Source organism: Anabrus simplex, chromosome X (assembly GCF_040414725.1).
Source record: "Anabrus simplex isolate iqAnaSimp1 chromosome X, ASM4041472v1, whole genome shotgun sequence".
NCBI classification, from domain to species: Eukaryota; Metazoa; Arthropoda; class Insecta; order Orthoptera; family Tettigoniidae; genus Anabrus; species Anabrus simplex.
In genome coordinates, this window is record NC_090279.1 from 189,016,591 (window position 1) to 189,040,341 (window position 23,751).

General features: G+C 38.0%; 1 protein-coding gene across 4 annotated transcripts in view; it reads right to left on the reverse strand.

The window, feature by feature from the left end:
* sno (strawberry notch) overlaps positions 1-23,751 on the reverse strand; it is a 205,929-nt gene that overhangs the window by 118,909 nt on the left and 63,269 nt on the right. The window contains exons 5-6 of one of the 4 annotated variants that reach the window (XM_067159301.2): positions 18,856-19,094; positions 2,286-2,379 (exon numbers count right to left, since the gene is read on the reverse strand). In XM_067159301.2, coding sequence (XP_067015402.2) covers positions 2,286-2,379; positions 18,856-19,094 — 333 coding nt within the window. Of the gene's footprint in view, positions 1-2,285; positions 2,380-18,816; positions 19,098-23,751 lie in introns of all 4 variants that reach the window. The other 3 variants (XM_067159299.2, XM_067159300.2, XM_067159298.2) reach the window with 3 other exon arrangements.

The following is a 23,751-nucleotide window of genomic DNA, read 5'->3' on the forward strand; positions in this document are numbered from 1 at the left end:
GTGGCAAAAACAAGGCTTCACATTATTCTCAATTTCTTTATGAAATCACATAAAAATGCATATAAATCTGACATTCTTGTTCAGGAAGGCACGCTTTTCAAATTAAGAGCAAAATACTTTTTTCAAAATTTCCATTCTATTCACGTACTTCTGTCCTTAAGACATATTAGGTAAGCTAACAAATAAAAAAGAAAGAAGAGAAATAGTCATTAAGACCCTGTTTAAACTCTGTTTCTTTAAAAAGTGCACTACTCTTTCCTTGTGGAGGCAAGATAAGCTGGAACGACACTTTGACGTACGAAGTGTTCCAGCAGCTCCAATATTTACAATGCTGTTTTTGACATTTGATATCCATAAGGTTCCCTCAAGAATTAGATAGACTTTTCATAACAAACACAATATACAAATTTTCCTTTTCTATGTAAACCTCAAAAGTTTGTTCAATAATGAATTTATAAATTACAGTAAAATATAGGTTCAGTTACATTTTACATCTCCTGAAGACATTTTCTGATTACATTTTGTGTCTACATTGAGGGCTGACAACAGGATAAGAGAAGGCATAGAAAAGAGAAAAAACTGGGATAGATATGCACAGGAGAAATACCTGGAGAGAAGCTTCTCAATGAACCATCAATAAGATGAAACAATGTAAGACAGGACTAAGCATGGAATCTGACTTCAGGAAAAGCAGTTAATATGAAGTAGTGGTTCAGAGGGAAGTTTAACAATGAATTCTTGAGGTCAAATGCAATATTTCCAAAATTCAGCAACTGAAATGCAGCCCTTTCATTTGCTTCCAAGAAAGGGCATTTGTATAGGAGTTCGCCGAGTCGCCTGCACACCAGAAGAAGTGCTTGGTCCTGCATGGTTCCACGTTCACACTTGGTCACGTTTCCTACCGCAGGTAGATGATCCTCCTGAAGGTTCAGCTAGAATCTCAAAACGGCGGTTCTAAATCTGCTGAGGATACTCCATATTGTGTAAGGGCGATCTCCTCCAGAAGCTAACTCCATGCCTGCAACATTCAGTTTATCCCTCCACCTATTCATGCGATTATTTTCTTGGGATCCTCAGAGAGCTTCAGATGTAGTGAAAAAGTTCTTGGACTACCGCCAGCTATCATGAGGTTGGCGATTGTATAAAATGTAGCGTGGATCTTCCATTTGCTTCTGGCATTCGCCAACAGTTATCAATTTCCTTTGCGTATCAAGAAAGATCTACCGAAAACGTGTTAGTTGAAGGCTGCCCCTGATATGCGAGCCATTTCATTTATGGCAACATCTACACTGCAACATCTGCACGAACTGATCCTTCCCAGACAGAAGCTGCATTCTCTGCTGTTGATAAATCCTAAATCCTACGGAAGTTAACAATGAGTAGCAATCAAGAATACAGTAATATGGGCAATACTGAAATCTACCAATGGCTGACCAAGTAGATTTCTTGCAAACTAGATTATTTTACAGTAATATTCAACAATCATGAGATATAACAACTATTGCTGCAGCAGTTTACAGACTAGTCAGCACCTATTTTCCTTTCAATGGGAAGAGCCAGAATATTGGCTTTTGGGCTCATGCCATGTCAAGAAAACAACATTAAACTCGCGTTTTACAGATTTACGTAGGTAGTTCTGTTTCCTGTTCCGTCTATATTATTTCGTTTCAGTGTTTTCCAAATTCGTACATTCGTCATCATCAGTTGGTTCATTCCAAGCTACGTGTTATGTGTTAATATCATACTTTCATTACATGCGTACATCGGTTATGACCCCCCCCCTCTTCCACCCTCAAACATAGTCATCTGGTTTTCTCCACATACTTTCTTTTCATTCCGCTCTGTTCTATTCTATCCTGGTGCCCTTCAATGCATTTTATTCTATTAGTTTCTATTTATTTCTTCCATCACATTCATCCCTGATTTGTCCGATGTCCTCTCTAACTCCTCACGCACGCATGGCGTGATGAACATCTTAATTGGAGCTTAATGTTGTCATCAGCTCCCGCTTGGAGCACTGAGAGCCACCTGGTGACTAACGAGCGTACCACCACATCTCCAATGGTAAAACAATCTTAAATTCAAACCTCACTATTGTAGAAGACTTCCTCGGGAAAAGTCGAGATTTTCTTCGTAAGACACGGAGCAAAGATCTCTGCGAAATGGAAAGAAATTCCCCTTGTTTTCTTCACACTGCATAAATCCAAAAGCCCACATCATGTCTACAAGTATGGCCATGAAAGAATCAATGTTATTACTAACAATGCAAAAGAAAGGATACCTACACTTGGAAGGCATGTAGTCTGCATATGTTTCTGCCACACCCATATCCTCATCATCAACCTCCTCCTCTTCCTGGACCGACGCTAACTGATTGAGCTGAAATAAAATCCAAAACCAAATATCCAACCATCCACTGACAGAATATAAATACACTAATTCATAATAACAGGTGGTATGTCAAACTGAAATTCTCAAAAAAAAATTGACATCAATCACTCACTGGAACAAAGATAGTCACCTTGGTTTAAAGCAGAATTAATATACAGGGTGATTTGTTATGTTGTTTGAGTCATCAGTCCATAGACTGGCTTGACACAGCTCTCCATGCCATCCTATCCTATGCTAACATTTTCATTTCTACGTAGCTATTGCATCCTATATGTACTCTAATCTGCTTGTCATATTCATACCTCGGTCTACCCCTACCGTTCTTACCACCTACACTTCCTTCAAAAACCAACTGAACAAGTCCTGGGTGTTTTAAGATGTGTCCTATCATTCTATCTCTTCTTGTCAAATTTAGCCAAATCGATCTCCTCTCACCAATTCGATTCAGTATCTCTTCATTCGTGATTCAATCTATCCATCTCACCTTCAGCATTCTTCTGTAACGCCACTTTTCGAAAGCCTCTATTCTCTTTCTTTCTGAGCTAGTTATCATCCATGTTTCACGTCAATAAAATGCCACGTTCCACACGAAATTTTTCAAAAACATCTTTCTAATTGTTATCAATGTTTGAAGTGAGCAAATTTCTTTTCTTAAGAAAGCTCTTCCTTGCTTGTGCTAGTCTGTATTTTATGTCCTCCTTACTTCTGCAGTCGTTAGTTATTTTACTACCCAAGTAACAATATTCATCTACTTCCTTTAAGACTTCATTTCCTAATTTAATATTTCCTGCATCACCTGCCTTCGTTCGACTGCACTCCATTACTTTCGTTTTGGACTTATTTATTTTCATCTTGTACTCCTTACCCAAGGCTTTGTCCATACCATTCAGCAGCAGTTTGTTTTAAGGGAAGTTATTTTACTTCAGTTTCAACAGTTAATTTATAACTCTGAGGTGGTTGTTCATGCTGTCAAAACTAATTCAAAATAACACCAACTTCGAAAATACCTGAAAAGGAAGTATTAGTAACAGATAATACCTGAAAATTAATTATATGAGGTTCTTCAGGTATAATCTAAAAGTTATAGATTATACAGGGTGAGTAAGCTGAAATGTTCTCCTCAAATAACTCAAATCATAAATGATATCATTTTTCACTTTCAGTAATGTCACAACGGGGCCCAAACAACTCTTGCACTAATTTCCCAGGGCATCATTATCTGTGGAGATTATTAACTTAATGCTTTTAAAAAAAAGGCACAGTTTTCAACACCTATTATTAAAAAGTTATGGACACTGCATATTCAAGTCTGTGATTACAGTATTTTCAAAAACTGAGAAGTACTTCTCATGAAAGAGGTATGTTTTCAAACGTGCTCCATTAAACAGTTGTGATCCGCCCTGTTCGGACCAATCACAAAGCATGCAGCCAAGGAATTTCTGAATCATGAGGATATCAAATAAGAAGGAAGCACAATCATTTACATGTCGATGAATGTTTAAAATTAAACAAAAACTTTACCAAGTCTGTAACAACATGAATAACAATCGTTCTGAATATCTGTAATCCATACGTCAACAACTCATGATTCCAATGTAGCCTCTCCCTTAGTTGCCTGGTTAGATATTCATTTGAAGGGCAGTGCACGGCTGGTCAATGAAGCCCAGTCAACTCGCCCAGTATTTATGTAAAAACAAACATATCTCAATGAAAAACAACAATGTGTTTTCCCTAAGAGGAAATACTTTAGTCCAATTTTTATTATACAGTACTCCAAGCAAAGCCTACCAATACATTTTCATTTTGCTATTTAAATAAATAAATGAACAAATAAATAAACAAACAAACAAACAAACAAACAAACAAATTCCAAACACAAACATATTTCTCTCCAATAGATAATCTATGAAGAAAAGAACTGAAACCGTTCTAAACCACAAAACTTATCTATCAATTTGTTATGGGCGAAGTTAAATTGCGTAACATAATTACTGTTGTCCTACTTACCAAAGTACTGTTGATTAAGGTAGCTTGCTAAATGAATGAATCAGTTTTAACCATGGACAAGCAAACTGGACTTTTCAACACAAAGTTTAAGCAATGGGAAGAATTATATATCTTCACGGAATGTTACAATGAGAAGTTAACATAATAGCTGCCATATTTTCGGTAACACCAATCTTCAAGATTATGATTAACTTCGGATCTCTCGACCAAACTTTGACTTATATTCTCTCTTCTTTACTTTGATTATATACGATCTTTCGCCATCGTCTAATTATAACCGCCAGACTATCAACTTTATTTTTATGCAATCTTACTACTTGTTGTACAACAATCTGTTGTTTTTATCCATTGCACTTATTTTAGGAACCTTCTAATGTTAATTTTGTTAATACTTCCACTATTATCTCATCACATTGTATTTTTAAACCACCATTCTTATTTTTAACGTTATTTTACTTCAAATCTCCTCAAGATTTTAAAATTCATTTCATTATTACATGTTATTTAGATGCTTATTTTTAATTTAAGGTTAAGACTATGTACCACTATTAGTTAACAAATTTATGTAGTTCATCCAAGACTAGACTTTGTATTGATTAGGTGATCTAATAAATAACTTACTGTTATTATTTCTATCAAATATCAATACGGACCAAAAATGATATTTATCACATGTAACACCCAACTCCCTCGCATAAGTGCCATTTTGACTGAAACATGGTATCTCCCTATTTTATTACCATGTTTGTACACTGCTAATAAACTACAAAGGCGGCAGATATGTTAAAATACAGAGGCTCACAATGGCTGTACTGATCGGGTTACCACAGTTACTTTTGGTCATTACAAGTATTTAAAATGATCTGCAAACACGATCAGACATTTCACTCAAACCTGGCGGAAGGTATACGTAAAACGTGACCCAGTTTTATGGAGATAATGATAAAGGAAGATATTTATTACTTTAAACTTACGTATTTTTACAGTTTTTGCTTGTGGGGTACATCCTTTATCCGAGAGGACTACAAGTGTAGATAGTTTTGTAATGTATTTTAATTAATTTGGAGATGTTTAGCTACCCAGCATACCTTAGAAAAGTGACTTGGCACATTTAAATGCACGATTGGGTATCCTTGAACTGGTCTGCATGTTTATTTAATGTGTTCATAACATTACCCTGCAAGGTACTAGTAGTGCGCTGGAATCCCGTAAGCGCTAGACTCTAGAGTACGCTGACTGTGGGGTGCTGCCACCTGGCCACAGACACCGAACCTTGTGCCAGCATTTTGTTGACGTACATATAAACTGACAATGGACTGACCTTCACTGGACTATTTTTGGAAGAAGCGTGTACTTTTGGTCTTGTTGCTGGATAATTAATTGAGATTTGAGGGAATAAGGAGGAGTGAAGATGCAATTCGACCCAGGATAGTTCAATCGCCTTTGGGTGATAGGCTAAACGTATGATTGATCTATTTTACCTATTTATTGCTGGACATTGTAAGTACCTGACAAGCCTCTTTTTTCAGATCTTAAAGTGAAGTGTGGAGTACAGACTGGAAGTGTAACGATTGTTATTTAATAAGAGTATCGGAATCTAAATTATATGTGGTGATATTAAGTGACAGTGAAATTACGTACTCGGGGAAATGAGATTGTTTTCAAAATCACTCTTATCTTTTAAAATTTATTTATAGAATATTTTGAGGTTCATAATGTAATTGTCTGATGAATGATTTAGGTCGAAAACCATTTTCAAATTGCTAAATTATACTTTTGGTATTATTTATTATAAGAGGTATCGCTGTAATATTAAAAAAAACTTGAGCACTTCCACCAACAGAAAATTAGATTCATCTTGAACATTAAGTGGGAAGACTATGTGACCAACATGGCAGTTCTCGACAAAGCAAAGCTAAATAGCATTGAGGCAACAATCATCGCTCATCAACTGAGATGGTTGGGCCATGTGTACTTCCCCGCCAAGTTCTTTATGGTGAACTTTGCTCTGGCAGTAAACCTCATGGAGCCCCTCTTAAGCGTTGTAAGGACCAGCTCAAACACATCATGAAGACAACTGGTAGAGATATACAGACATCGGAAGAATGTGCTGTGGACCGCTCACTGTGGCGGAACACTACATCCACTGCTGTCAACTTGTTTGAAAGAGTATGTCGCAGACATCAAGAGGCCAAGTGAAAAAAAAAACTCGGTGAATTACAACCCCGCCCTTCTCCATCCATTCAGTGTGATTTGTGGGGGACCGGGCGAGTTGGCCGTGCGCGTAGAGGCGCGCGGCTGTGAGCTTGCATCCGGGAGATAGTAGGTTCGAATCCCACTATCGGCAGCCCTGAAGATGGTTTTCCGTGGTTTCCTCATTTTCACACCAGGCAAATGCTGGGGCTGTACCTTAATTAAGGCCACGGCCACTTCCTTCCAACTCCTAGGCCTTTCCTCTCCCATCGTCGCCATAAGACCTATCTGTGTCGGTGCGACGTAAAGCCCCTAGCAAAAAAAAAAAAAAAAAAAGATATGCATATGCTTTATGCCAGGATTGGTCTATTTAGTCATCGTAAACACATCCATAAACCGAGTTGAACTGGTCAATGTATGCACGAAGAACTTATATACACTCAGATTGAGTTACAGCCAATGAATATAACGTAGCTAAAAATGGAATACACGATTACTATAAATTTAGGATGAATACTTGGGCTGTGTAAGTCCGACGATGGTTGTAATACTAGTTCATTTTCCTTGTTTTAATCCACTTAAGGTAAGCACCGAGCTCATGTGTTATTAAGGGAGTGAAAAAACTGTTTCTTATGTGCTAACTAGTTTACTTAGAGGCATCCATGTTTCCTTTTGTTGGCGACTTCACCCATTGCCAAGGTTTAATTTGTAAACAACTAGTCTGTGTGTGCCCTATTATGATTTTAACACTTGACGTGCAATTTCTCTCGTAATGAAGATATTGAAGTTCGTCAATTGAGTGATTATTGATGGCTCGTTTTAGTTATGGATTGGTTCTCATTTGAGTTAACGAAGTTGTATGTCCTGAGCCTTATTTCATCCTATAATTACTGATTTGTTATTTGTGGAGTGTTTACTAGCTCCCGGATTACGGAATTGCTTGTTCTGATTTAATTGTAATTCCGACTTGTTCTTGCGGAAGTTATTTCATTTGCCATAGTTTCTCTGATTTTATCTTCTTAGCACACAGAAGATAGCCATATGAAACCATTTTCACTCTAACATGTAAATACTGAAGTTTGGTTTATGAGTTTAATATTATCATTAATTCATTATCTGAGTGATTAATGTTGGATACTTAAAATACAAATAAATTAATTTCATCGACGTTATGGATTAACGCTGGAATTATACTTGGTTAAAAAGAAGTGATATTCAGTTTAAAGAAGACTTAACGATCTAATGTCTGATTTGAACTTTATTTTAATAATTTTATTATTTCACTTGGGAATTCGTGTTTGTTTGAACTACTAGACAATATTCTGTTTAAGTAATGTTTTAATTTTCTTAGAACTGGTTGATCATTATTTTAGTCAGTATAATGTTATTTAATTTGTCTGATCCACCTGAACTCGGTGGGCTCAAATCACTTCCACATTCTAGCGCGACTTCTTTTGGGATTTTCTTGGTAAGTGTCCTGTATTTATGTAATTTCTTGTTTATTTGTCCCTGGTCATGCAAGAACTATCATAGTGAACTTCTAGGAAGGTACGTGAGGTTAATTTTTATACGTGTCTCTTGTTATGCGATTGTCGCTTGTTATATATTTTAGTATTCCGTTGCCTCATTCAGACAATCAAGTCGACACAGCGGGGATGTTAGAAGATCGTGTGGTTCGTTTTATATTCTTTTCTGGATAACAGTGCATCGATAAGAATATTTCAAATGTAAGTTATATGGTCACATATACGTGTTCATAGTATGGCTAATAATCTTTCCGACGAACAACAAACACACGGTGTATAATGCACGCACTGTGGAAAATATAATCGATCCGATAGAGGTGTAAGCATACACGTTAGCAGAGCTCACCCTGCAGTGCACAGAGATACCCTGGTCAAGAAGCAGAGTAAAATCAATATTTTACGAAATTCCTGAGAGAATCGCCAATCCAATGATACCACAACCAACACCGCTACTATTCCAGCTCCAAATATGGACAAGTACAACCACGATCTGATTAAATGGAAATCAAAGTTTTCTGAAAACCTAACAGATGATGACTTGACAATGCTGTTAATGACTTAGTCCAATTCTTAACTTCAGTATCACATATTCTTCCCGCACTGAAAAACCCCGCTCAGAAATATTATGAACTGAGAAGAAAAAAGGCCAACTTAATTCTGCCCAACATTCCTACAGGACCTCATCAAACCCTGAAAGATCACGAAAAGGGAAAGAGAGAAGAGAAGAAGGAAGTACACGTATGAATTAACCCAGTTCTACTATTACAATGAGCGGCGAAAAGCCATATGCAACGTGTTTACAAATGAACAATCAATTTGCAGGCTGAAAGAAGAAGTATTGCACACATACTTTTCGGACATACTTTCTAGGCCGAACAACCACAAAAGACTAGAATACCTCAAAAAGGCACCGAGAGTGAACTCATGGCGACTATCGACTTATACAATCCGTTTCAAGATAAAAATTTCATTGTTCCGTATTGAAAGTATTACCGTTAAAAATTAAATAATTGAAAAAGAGGTTCAACCTATTCAATACATAAAAGAAAGGAATGTAGTGATTACATTCTTATTTAATAGTGATTAGAAATGGGACCGGTTTCGACCCTAGTCCAGGTCATCGTCAGCCGTTCAAAACATAAAAAACAAGAAAAACAATGCATATGAAAAAGAATAAGTGAACTCTGGATCGGTATAAGATGAAATATAAATTGATGATGGGGGTAGAAATTGTGAGTCACTTAAAATAAAACGGTACGTAATATTATGAAAGGTAGTACGGCACACGCAATGATAAGTAAAGTCTCTCAGTGTTTATGAATAGTGGAGAACGGTCAAATGGGTCAGTTTTTACACTCTGTCAGGTACAAAGTCACAACACTATCGAACAACATATGAAGATCCATAAATATTTTGAAGTCGCAGACGAATAGATTTATAGAAGCAAACTGCCAGCTCTTGGTGATCAGCGCGGCACATCCAAGGTCACGCGCTGTGGTCTCAAACGCCAAAGTAGAATGGAGAATATCCTGAAGGTCCAGTATTTGCTTCGGTTGGGGGAAATTAAGTACGTATATATAGAAATATACAACGGAATTTAGTATAATTGAATGAGTAATTGTGCTCCTGCTGAGTTCTTGGAAAACAGTTGACTTGAAAAAACAATTGTAAAGAGAAAAAAATGTAGTAAAAAGCGCAATATCGGAAAACAAATGAAAACATATGCACAGTGCGCTATTTTTTAAATTGAAAAAATTTAGGTCATGATTGAAGTAGTCGAAGTTGGCGCAAGACAAGAGTTAAAATTTGAATGAGGAGAACCGAAATGAAGGTAGTGGTTTTTTTTATTAATAGAAAAGGTAGAATAAATTAATACCGGTAGAGGAAGAGTGATAGTGAAATAAGAGAAGAATAACGGAAATTGAAGATAAATGGTGTTGAAGAAGGATAAGATAGGGAAATGAAAGAGGGGTAGTTTAGGGTGGGTTATTGGAGGTAGAAAATGTGGGTGGGAACTTTGTAAGGCATGGAAAATAGAATTGGGGTTTTGGAATTTGGAATTTTTGAGAAGAAGAATTAGGAAGTCGAAAAGGATGTTGGGTTTTTCAGAAATGTCGTTTAAATTGAAATTAGGGTTGAAGTACTGGTCAAGGTGGATAAAGCAATTTTCAGTTATGTTTAAGAGGGGGCCTATGTTAATGATCTTAAGTATTTTCATGTCATTTTCAATACTGGTGAAACTATGCTTTGAGTCTTGTATGTGCTGTCCTATGGCAGAGAATCTGTTGTATTTAATGGCGTTGACACGTTCAGAGTACCTGATATTGAAGTTGCGGCCAGTTTGTCCGACGTAGGAGGAATTACAGTTGTTGCATTTGAATCTGTATACACCAGATTTAGGAAAAGCATTACATTTATTTAGAGATTTAGAGTTGTGTAAGATATCAAGATTTCTACTGTTAGTTCTAAAAGAAATTTTCATGTTCTGTTTTTTAAAAATATTAGTTATTTTATAAGCATCCTGAGTGAAAGTGAAGGTGGAAAAAGCAGTTTGTTTTATTGTGTCTTTAGATAAAGTGGTTTTTGGACGGCGTTTGAATTTGTTGATGATGCGGTTTATGAAGGAGTTGTTAAAGCCATTGAATTTAGCGATGTTGCGGATGGTGTTTAATTCGTTATTTAAATCTTTTTTGGACATAGGGGTGTTGAAGGCACGAAAAATTAAGCTGTTATAAGTAGCACGTTTATGAGCTTGAGGTACTAAGAATCTTGTCGTATTGTGGTTGCTGTTTGGGTTGGTTTCCTGAAAATTTTGTAAGATAAAGAAGAAGGATGTCTAGTGAAAGTTAGGTGTAGAAAATTAAGAGTTCGGTTGTGTTCTGATTTGAGGGTGAATTTAATGTCAGAGTCTAAGTTGTTGAGATGAAGAAGTGTAGAGGCTGTGTTGGTTGATTCTTCATTTAAGATTACTAATGTGTCGCCGACATATCTGGCCCAATTTCCTTGACCGTTCTCCACTATTCATAAACACTGAGAGACTTTACTTATCATTGCGTGTGCCGTACTACCTTTCATAATATTACGTACCGTTTTATTTTAAGAGACTCACAATTTCTACCCCCATCATCAATTTATATTTCATCTTATACCGATCCAGAGTTCACTTATTCTTTTTCATATGCATTGTTTTTCTTGTTTTTTATGTTTTGAACGGCTGACGATGACCTAGACTAGGGTCGAAACCGGTCCCATTTCTAATCACTATTAAATAAAAATGTAATCAATACATTCCTTTCTTTTATGTATTGAATAGGTTGAACCTCTTTTTCAATTATTTAATTTTTAACGTTATACAATCCGGTCATATCTAAGGAAGACATTGTTGAGGCAACACAGAAAATCAAGATAGATACTACAAGTGGTCCTGACCACGTAATCGTCCGAGCTACTATAAACAACAAAATTTCATAGATAATCGCAATCATCGCCACTAGAATGCTAACAGTGTAACACTGACTTTCAAGAAAGCCCGTACAATTTTGGTTCATAAAGGAGATGATGTAAATGATCCCAGTAACTGGCGTCCAATTACTATATGTTCAGTTATTTGACGAGTCACCGAGAGAGTTCTTGATAAACAGCTTCGGAAATACATTGTGTTTCACCACAATCAAAGGGGTTTCACCAATACACCCAGTACTTACATAAATACCTTAATGGTGGAAGCCGTTTTATAGCACACTAGGCAAGAAAAAAAGATGCATGCATTGTATTTTTGGACGTTCGAAAAGCTTTTGATAACGTTGGACATGTGAACCTCCAGAGAACATTGGAGTTGGTCAGAGTGCCCGAAAAACTGACGAGGCTGCTAACTGCTCTACGAGACTGAAACGTATCAGGTAAGAGACCCGAAAACAGGGAACAAAACCCATCAAAATTAATCGCAGTGTGCTTCAAAGCTCCCCTAGGCAACAGTCTAGGGCCATCAAACATCGTTCATTACCAAATCCTCGCCAGGCCAGTCGTCGCTGGCACAATGTGCGTGAAACGTGGCTGGGAAAACTACCGGATAATCCCAAAAACCACCCGCTGCCGAATAACACCCGCACCCTAAATTGGAGACGGCAAATTACAGAAAAAATAAAAAAATCAAATAACTTACATACTGTACTTATTTTCACCATCGTCATCTGAAGTTTCACCATAGGAACTTTCGTCACTGGCATCTTTCCACAAATAGTGTCCTCACTACCGTCCACTGAATTTGAAAATCCACATTTTTTAAAGCGTTTGGACACTGGATCGTTAGAAATGCGCACCTATGCGGTCTTGATACAGCTGCATATTAGTCCCACTGCAGGCCTCTTCACTCGTACAGTTGGTGTTAATGCGTGATCACCATCAGACATCCATTCGGTGTACAATTGTTTAATTGCAGTTTTCAAAGGCCAGTTCACGCACACATCCAACGGCTGTAGAATAAAAGCGAGTTCTCCGAGAATTATCGCAAGGTCGGCTTTTCCTTTCCCCATCATATCTCTTACGGCATCAGTTGTATGTCCTCGGTAACTGTCCAACGTATGAAACTCGAATGTGAGCGAGGTAGACTTCCGTAACCAACAGTCTCATCTCTCTCAAAGTACGATATCCCGCGAGATCAGCTATTCGCGCACCCAGCATGCCAGCAACACTTGTGAAACAAATGACAATTTCACATTCACCGCGTATTTACCCATATTCTTTGATTTCCAGTATTTCATTACCTTACATTTCGCTTTTATACGCCACCGTAACTGTATTGAGAAAAAATCGATCATGTTTTCTAGAATTTAACTAAAACACAATAAGACCTGAATGCCCCTTTTACATGTGGTATGTTGAGGGGGGAAAAAAGTGCGGGTGGTATTCGGGATTATACCGTAATTTAAATTTCTTATGGTGGGAATTACGAAAGTACTAAAGAGTGACGCAAATGTGCTATCCAGGTTTTTTAACCTGTATTTAATAAACATGGACTGGGACTTTGAAATAATGACATAATAACAAGGGAACGGGCTAGATAGGAACGTCTTAACCAGTTTTGATTGCAGTTTCTTTTTCAAGTATAATTCCGTTAACATGTTTTTTCTTTCAGGTAGTTCCTGAATTTATTTATTCATATAGATTTGACAGACTGAAGAACCTAGCCCTTCATCATCATCATCATCATCATCATCATCATCTACAGGCCAAGCCTCGTTGCCGCCTCAAAAGCAAGTTCATGAAGTAAGACACCATGGGGTGTTCTCTTAAAAAAAAAAAAAGTGTACAATATGAGTGAACTTCCATGATCAACGAATGGGAATCATTGTCTATATGCTGAATCAGATTTAATACTTGTGGAGTACAATCCTGCCTGGCCTAAATGCAGCTACTTGTGGGAATAAAACAGCCCCACAGACCTTAACCAGGTAACAAAGAAGCGAGATCAGTCTGAAATTCTTCAGAGAAGTAGGTTTCATGACAGGTTTTGGTCTTCCTCCAGATTTTTGGGATACAATATTTTTCTATTTGTTAGAAATGTTCCTGAAATCTACAAGATTATCATCCAGACCAAAGACTTTTGTTATTATATTTTTGGTATTTTCAAGCTTCTCCAAAACAATTTTTTTTTGTTAAATGTCAAGTATGTCATACACCAAAATATCTGTAGATGAATTACCTCAGATTATAGAAATTTCACTGTTAGTGTTCATAGCAGATGAAAATGTACCTTTAAACATTATGGATCATTGATACAATGCAATAAAATGTCAAAATTTAAAAACAAACCTATATATTTAGTGTAAAAATATATAATGGTAGAAAGAATACAACAAAAATGAACTATACAATGGAAAATTCACCACCTCATTGTATTTTGATCAACACACAAATAATACTGATGGAAAAGGAAGGTCATTTTGTAATATTTTTGAATTAGTAAACATGATGCGAGGAGAATCAAACAGAATCCATTCATACCATATTTACTCTCATACCTTCTTTCTTCTCAAAATGCAGAGGCCAGAAATAGAGGGGGAGAAAATTATGCAATGAATGAATAGTTCTAAAATAAACTGATAAATAACGCCAAACAATACATTAATATATATAAATGTAAATTTTCATATTCTCGCCCCGAGATAAAGCAGCTCCCTTCAGACACACCCCCATGGAGGTAAGCTGCATGTGCGGTTTTAACTACATACTAGCTCTCCTGCCTATCTTACATTTCTAGTAGTACCCGCAATGGAACCTGGGCCCCAGAGGACGTCAGCCAATAGGGCAAACCATGAAAGGTGGAGACAATATATACAAAATAACTAAAATAACTTAGTATGTGAACATTTAAAAAATAATACTGTTTTTACATTCCATAAAATAATTTTTAAGGTTTTCGGAGACATAGAAGTGCCAGAATTTTGTCCCATAGGAGTTTCTTTATGTGCCAGTAAATCTACCAACACAAGGCTGATGCCAGGATTGAATCTGCCCAGTTGGGGTCAGAAGGCCAGTGCCCTCAACCATCGGAGCCACACAGCCCGGCATATGAACATTTCCCATGTGGGTGACTATTTGTTTCCGCGAAATAAACATTTTACAGTTTAAGCGGTGATGTGTAACTTCTATTCATTCATTCCTTTTCCAAAAAATCTGACGGAGGTGTGAGGGGTGGGAAGACGACAAGAGAATTACACAAGGAAATGTGATAGATGAGATGGCACCACTTTCTCTTGCAACTCCCCCAATATAACTGCAATACTCAATAGTTCAGTGTTCAACTGAACAACATATACAACAGATACAGCATATCTAGGCACTAAAATACTCAAGAAATAAATAAAATACCCAACAAGCGATAGCCATATGAAATGAACACACACTCTATTTGAAAGCAAAGGTCAAAGATTCAGGTTCAAATCTAAAAGATACCTTCCACCCCATAGGTACGCTGCATTTACAGTAGAACCTCGATAATTCCAAATACTTCTTGTTCCGAGAAACATGAGGAACAGTTTTGCATGTTATTTAAATTGCTTCATTTGAAATGCGAATAATTCTTCATTCAAAGAACAATGTCGACCCCAATACCAAAATTCAGACTTAATTCAAAACTGCCTTTACATTATTTTTTTAAAAATTGGTTTTTCTCAGAGTAATCTAAATTCAAAATTTAGAAGCATCATGACAGAACGCATCTTCCGGAACGTGCTGTGGTAGCTTTCAGTACTTTCACTCACTTCGATGTCTACGGTGTGCTTCATATTTGCTAAGTTCACGTAAAATAATAACTCTTTTGTATTCAACATTTTAAGGAACGCCATATCATCATGTAGCAGGCAGTGTGCGGTCAGGCAGTGTCTGGAGAAGCAGAATCCGCGAACACTGGCGATGCCGACAGTTGGCGAAAAAGCGTGGCTCATACAATCAATTCGTACACACTGAACAATATTACCAATGCCAATGAAACTCCATTGGTTTTCTTAACGCGGAGCCCAAACGCACTTACAGTTTTATAGGAGAGAAGTGTCAGATCGGAAATCGTACAAGGGGGGGGGGGGGGGGGGAGTCGGGTCCATTGTACTGTGTTGCAATGCACACGCGAGACTTCTTCCCTCTGTCATAGGGAAGTTTGATAATCCACGATGTTTTAAGGGCGTCGGGCACATTCCATGCAAGCACGGTACATCTAAAATGCATTTAGTACAGTAATCCAATGAATAAAGTACTTGCACAGGGGAGCAAGCATAATTTGTCCTCGTCTTTGAATCGTGTGGTTTTTTTCTTTCTTTACGTGAGGTTATGTTTGCCAGTGATTTATCCAGCTGCATTATTTCAATAATGTAAATGCACCTTGTTGGATACATTTTGGGAATAGTTTTTTCCAAGGCATTTGAAAGATTTAAACTGTGAATCAAGGCGATTGCATGCATTAATGCATCTTAGAATAATTTGGTACGCAGCAAGGGTTTGCATTTGTGAATTATGGGAGAAGTACCATGGCTGGAAATCATACAAGGACAGAGTCATTGTATTGTGTTCTAATGCAGGCAGAAGGGAGGGTCTTTCTCCCCTCGTTATAGGAAAGTTTGATAAACCACGATGTTTTAAGGGCATCGGGGAATTTCCATGCAAATACAGGACATCTAAATTGCATTCAGTTCAGTAATATAGTGAATAAAGGACTTACACAGGGGAGCCAGCACAGCTTTCTCCTCGTCTTTGAATCATGCTTTTTCTTTATTTTGTTGTGTGAGGTTATGTTTGCCAGTGAGTTATCCAAGTGAATACTGTAATGTGAATTAGAATACTGTAAATGCACCTTATTGAATACATTCCTGAATTTTCTTTTTCATGGCATTTAGAGCGTTTAAACTGTTAATTGCATGCAGTATGGGTCTTAGAATTTTATTTGATGCAGCAAGGGTTGGCATTTCTAAATTACGAGTTGGTGGTTAATTCAAAATCACGGAATTCGAAGTCCGATTTTTGCGTCCCAACGACTTCGAATTAATGACGTTTTACCGTACTCATATTAGACTCCACCATTTCATTTTTACAGCCACAAAAGGAAGAGGTCCAATAAATAAATAAGGAAACTCCCATTTTTGTAGTGTAAATATACGACTTTTAGGCTTATATTACGGTAAATGGTGAAAACGTTACCTTTACGCTTACATACCCTATTTACTCGTGTCATGAATGCCATGGCACAATACATGGACTCCCAATTTTTGTCTTAAAAATTTCCTTGCTTAATGGACAGATTTCATTTTTAACAAAAATGGGCCTAGTAGGTAATATTTAAAATCTTGGTACTGGATGGATTATTGCACATGATAAAACTAGTGAATTAATATCAACAGTTGCACACTCTTGAACACACAATACTGAACGCCTGCCACGAAGCATAACAATTATTTCCTTCGGATATGCGTAAAGGGGATGACAGTGTGCAGTAATTATTGGTGGTGATGAGAAATGGAGGATGGAATCATGATTTTCAATTTCAAGTTTTTAAACAACAGTGCCTGAATAACAGCATAATTTGATCGCGCAAAAAATAACCCAGTATTGTTACACTGCTTGGGAGAAGTTGGTTGTGTTGATAAACTTCCTTTTTCTTTTGCAATGAATAGGAATAATTCAAAATATTCAACTTACACAAATGTTTAGTTTTACCAATAATTTCTGCTGTACTGGATCTACTCGTTTGTAGAGAAACCATCAATACATAGTTTGTAGTCACTTCTGATGGTGGTGATTGTTGTTTTTCATTCACTATTCAAGTTTAAAATTGCATCAACTTCGATATGGTGCTTGCTTTATTTAAGTCTAACTTTTTTAATATAAATTTTTCCACACTTAGAAGACGATCCCTAGATTTTTGTTACAAAAATTCTGGCAAATAAGATTCAATATTTTTGCCACTTTCAACGTTCATTATTGAATCATATCAAGAGTTAGGACAAAATAATAATTTTTCAACTTATATATAATCCAACAGTTTGGTATTGATCTCAGGATATTTATCTCTTTGGTACTCCACTAATAAACTTGCACTTTTATTTCCCACTTTCATTTTCACGTTTTGGTTGTGCCAACAACTGACCGTTAGGCTGAAAATAAAATTCCTGACTGCTGCTTTCACACCTTGTTTTTCTGCAAAAGAGACAGCTTTTAATTTGAGAGCTGTAGTAGAAGTACACTTCTTGTTTATTGTGTTACTTAACTGCATAATTAAAAGAAAGGAGAAACAAAACCCTTAATAGGTTATTGCACAAAACACAGGTCTCTATCAGAAGGAAGGTATGGCATTGTTGTTGATACAGTAATGCAACTTTGTGCTGTTATTGTATCGTTACGAAGTGGAGTCTTTGTTCTTCTTTGACGAGTTATGTTTTGGGGAAGAGGGGTCTTCTGCACAAGCTTTTTATCCCCTTGTCCTGAAAAGCTAGGGGTGTTTAATTCTCAAGTCAATATAGTAAATACCTCTACAGTGTATGCTATTCCAAAGTATCTGCTGCATACGATAGGCACTTAAAACCATTCTCACAGTTCAATAACAAAAAACAAAAAAGAAGATTAAACACTGATAAGCAAATTCTAGTCATATAAGCTTGAACAACATGCACCAAGGAAAGATTGAAACTCTTAAAAAGGATGCTCAGAATCAGTATCAGAAAAAAAAAAAAAAAAAAAAAAAAAAAAAAAAAAAAAAAAAAAAAAAAAAAGCATTGAACACACACATCCCAAAATATATTTGGCAATTTAAAAATAAATAATACATCTCAAATTGATATCAGCTGGAAGGACATGTATTCTGTGAGCAGAAAATTCTCAATGACCTTCCTATCCCTTAATACTTTGCACTCTATGCGTATTATACTAAATGTACCATCAGTCACAAAAGTCAATGCTTATTTTTGCAGCTATTTTAGTGCCTGAAGTTTTGAGAAAAATTATTTCAGTGGTCACAGGAGATCAACAGGTATTACAATGAACCTGGTATCCTACACTCTTAGATGATATGGCTAAAATTAAATTTAGCAGGTATGCATTTTCTTTTGTGGCAAATGGTACAGAAAGTGTAGTTCAATATAAAGAGATAGAAATGAACGACTGTTAAGAACCACCACCATAACCCAAATGGTAAAACAAAAAGTGGTCTTCTTACAGCATTCTGCTTCTGAAGTTCAGCCAGGGAGACCCTCACCTTCCCTTCGTCGTTCATCCAGAGCTGCGATACTGTCTTGCCAGAGAGTCCACCAGCCCAGCCTTGGTGCATGGCGTTCATAGGGTTGATGCCACTCTGGTTAAGTAATTGGTTGAGAAAGGCTCCATTCTGAGGCAGAAGGAAGGGGTTCAATCCCATTGGGGGCAGGTTCATGTGGTTCAGGGATCCCATAGGCATCCCCATTGCCGCCATGGGATTTAAACCTCCAAGGTCCATTGCTGCTGTAATAAAATACTTTAATAGTAGAGAAAGTACCAATGAAGTGTAAAGAAGTGATGTACAGGATGTACTACTGAGAAACTGACATGCAGTGGAGACCTGAGATGTACTACTGAAAAACTGACATGCAGTGGAGACCTGCACACTGACACAAATTCATGGGAATAAAATCCAGACCAGTAAAATGAAATTTTTAAGGACTATGATAGGAAAGAGAACAAAGGACAGAGTAAGAAATGAAGACGTTACGAAGGAAATCTGCACTTTACGACAGAATAGTGGGATAAAATTACATGGTTTGGACACGTTAGGAGGATGGGTAAGGGAAGCATACCAAAGCAGATGACAGAGACTCAAACAGGAGGGAGGGAAAGACTAAGGTGGTTGAAAACCATCAAGAAGAATAGTATAATCAGAAGAAACCTGAATGGAACCAAATAAAGGAGGAACAATGGGGGCTGATCAGAGGAAGATGGAAAGGTACCATTAACATTCCAAGCCGGCAGGAGTTGGGCGATGAGGAAAAGAATGGAAATTCTCAATTCCCATGGAGGGAATCAGACACTCCTCCACCAATAGAGCATATCAAAAATCAGATCAAAAATTAGATGTATGGCTTTTCAGGCGTTTGCTCTATTAACCAGCATTTTGTCTTAGGTCTGACACTAGACTCGTCGGAGTGGGATGTGTCAGACCCTACCCACTGATGCTGGGGTGTATGCAGGTGAGTTTTGTCTCCCGTATGCAGTTGTCAGACTGTGCCTCATGGGTGGGCTTCTGATAAGTTCACCTGCATACACCCCAGCATCAGTGGGTAGGGTCTGACACATCCCATTCTGAGGAGTCTAGTGTCAGACCTAAGACGAAATGCTGGTTAATAGAGCAAAAGCCTGAAAAGCCATACATCTAATTTTTGATCTGAGGAAAAGAATACCGTTATACAAGTAGAGTCTCTCCTCTATAGCAAAAAGTAAGAAGTAGAGGTGGGAACGGAGCGAGTAATACCGATGAGTAATCCGGTTGTAGTGGTAGAGCGCACCACCGATCCCCTCCGCTTACAACTGCAAGTACTCGCGGAGGACCAGAGCACGGTGTGGCGCACGGCATGTGTTTAACAAGGGGAGACCACGACGTTGAGATCACGAATCATCTTCAAATTTTGTACACTTTTAGTAGTCTATTAGGACAAGATAATGTGCAAATAGTAAGGCGTACTATTAAGGCGTTTTCAAGAAAATCACAAGAGAATTTTCGCGTCGAATGTGTACCGAGTTGTTAGCATTCAAGCTCCGAAATCGCTGGATCACTGGATCGAGTCTCGCTTTTCACTTCTTGTTCTTCAACACTGGTCATATTCTTTCGTATATATTGCAGGTCAGAGCGTCCACGTGCAAAGCAGTTCCGGGTACCTTACTCGATTTCACTGTCAGGTATGAGGGATTTCACAAATCATGACAGGCATACATTTTCAGGAATATTTTATGCATTGGGCCGTTTACTTGTTGATAATTATAAATGATATATATTTTTTGTAGTCCACCTCTGTCGTGGAATGGTTAGTGTGATTGGCTGCCACCCCCAGATGCCCAGCTCTGCCACGAAATTTGAGAAGTGGTACAAGGGCAGGAACGGGGTCCTCTCAGCCTCGGGAGGTTAACTGAGTAGATGGGGGTTCGATTCCCTCCTCAGCCATCCTCGAAGTGGTTTTCCGTAGATTCCCATTTCTTTCTCCTCCGGGTAAATGCCGGGATGTAGGCCCCTACCTAATGGAAGGCCACGGCCACTTCCTTCCCTCTTTCTTGCTTATCCCTTCCAATCTCCCCATCTTTCCACAAGGCTCCTGTCCAGTATAGCAGGTGAGTTCACCTGGGCGAGGTACTGGTCATCCTACCCAGTTGTATACCCGACCCAAACTCGCGCGCTCCAGGACACCGCCCTCGAGGCGGTAGAGGTGGGATTCCTCGCTGAGTCCGAGGGAAAAACCGACCCTGGAGGGTAAACAGATTAAGAAAGAAAGATATTTTTTGTAATGATAAACATTAGTAAAGAGCCAAGTAACATTGGAAATCCAATAAAAGTTAATGCAAATATACCTTTCTTCAGTATATTACCTTTGAATTGTAATGTATATGAAAGAATTTGACCAGTGTTGAAAAACAAAATGACAAGCGGGACTCGATTAAGCGAGTCAGCGATTACGCTAACCACTCGACCGCCACTGTTTCACGCCCATGATCGCAACGTACCGGCACATATTCGACGCGAAAACTTCTCTTGAGATTTTCTTGAGAACGCCTTAGTAGTACACCTTACTACTTGCACATTATTTTGTCCTAATGGACGGGTAAATGTGTACAAAGATTGGAGATACTCCGTGATCCGAACGTCGTGGCCACCCCTTGTAAGAGTATTATGCCTGTATTCAATCTGTTTCTTTTTTTTTTTTTTTTTTTTTTTGCTAGTTGCTTTACGTCGCACCGACACAGACAGGTCTTATGGCGACGATGGGATGGGAAAGGCCTAGGAGTTGGAAGGAAGCGGCCGTGGCCTTAATTAAGGTACAGCCCCAGCATTTGCCTGGTGCGAAAATCTGTGTTTCTTAATTTGCGTCTATATTTCCTCCGCTTGTTGTGTTTGGTAGATAATGCAAAGCATAGTAGATAATAATTGTGGCATTAGTTTGATATTTAATCCCATTTTGAGATGGTATTCATGCATAAATTTTTACAGAAATTTGTACCTCAAATGCCACGAAAACCGCCTGATGCATAGCATTTCTTTAATATTACTGGTGATAAAAAATAAGCAAAATGCAAATTTTGCGGCCGCATTTACGCGACGGGTGGTGGCGTATCAAATTTGTGGGATTATATCAAGAGGCATCACAAGGATGAAATGAGCAGGTCGGCTTCTCCAGCAGAAAGCAACATTGCTGTATTCAGCAAAATGGTTATGTTGTGAGAAAAGGGCATTGAATTTACATTGCCATACCAATAACGTATTTAAACGTGCCGCCACATTACATTCACTCTGTAGTTTACTCGGTACTACCGGGTGATGGCGTCACAACAACTGCTCCGCTCTGTCCCCACCACTAGTAAGAAGGCGATTCTGAGGTGATATGGAAGATACAGTCAAGATGCACGGTACCATTCAATACCATTTTTGTATAACAGTAGGCTGCTATGACTGCAACTGTCCATCCAGGATTACATGTGATGATGCTAGAGCAATTATCAGTCGAACAGTGGGTGTTTACAAGATAGATCATTAATGAGTGCACCTGATATAACAAGAGTCCATTCTTGATTACGCGAGAAGCAACGTCAGTCACAGAAGTTGCTCAAAGTGACTCCCATCGGCACACAAAAGGCAACGCAACACAATGAGCTTCCTATTCCAAATCTGATAAACTGTAATTAAGAAATAGCAGTAATGTACTGCTTACTACCCCTGATCACTGCCACAGTCACCCCCTGGGTTTTGTCCAAGAGGAGAGGCTTGCTCTTTGTACAGCATTCTTTTGAAATGTGATTTCAGTGTTATACCTATATTTAAATACACCGAGACAAACATAGGTAGACAGGAACATAGAAAGGAACACACAATGACAGGTCAGTTGGGGAAGAGAGAGTGCAATAGAAAGAGACAAAGCAAACATGAAAACACAAAAGCATAAGGACAATCACACATCTTCACATAGATGGGATGACCCATCAATTCCAGTTTCTCTATACCCATTTCTTCTCAGCCCTCGATGAATTTGTTTCTGCTCACCGACTTCTTCAGGAGGCAGAGCATCAACACTCAGCGAAAAGCCATTGTAGCAGAACTTCAGTCTTGATGACGGATTGGTAGGAAAAGGAAAAAGGCCACATACATATAAGAAAAAAAAAAAAAAAAAAAAAAAAAAAACAACAGATTAGTGCTGTTACTGCATCATCTGAAACGGGGGGGAAGAGAGATCAGTCTACAATCATTACATAGTCTGAATCTTGTCTTCACTTTTACTTTTCTAATTCCCAGACAAATTCCTGCCGCAAAGCACATCTGCCAGCCACCATTGTGCAGCACTGCATCACTGACAGGAAGAAAAAAAGAGAAAAAAAAAACATTCTTAAAGAAACCAAATATTTATCAATTATATTTAATTCATTCCCCCCCCCCTCTTGTTTCAAGATGGAGAGATGAATTTGATTTTGAGAACAGCGGATGCAGGAATGATGTTATAGACAGCGCAAATGATGCAGCATCTGTCGACGACTGAAGTGATTCAGATTCTTCTGACAATTTTATCTAGCATCAGGCGGTAGCGGGAAAGAGATATCAATGCAAGACTTTTTAGCACAATCACTGAGAATGTTTAATGGTAAATAATAATAATAATAATAATAATAATAATAATAATAATAATAAGAAGAAGAAGAAGAAGAAGAAGAAGAAGAAGACCTCAGCCACCAGGTGTAGACATTTTAGTTTTAAGCCATCTGGCTGGCTGCTTGTCAGTTTCACCGTTCCATTTTACTCTAGGCCTACTAGATGGCAGTGTACACCGAATCTCTTTTGGGCGCCTATGGCTGAGTTTTTATGAATTTTGAGAGGTAAGCACCAAATGTGCCACCAGAGATATTATACATGCCAACATCGTATGGCATG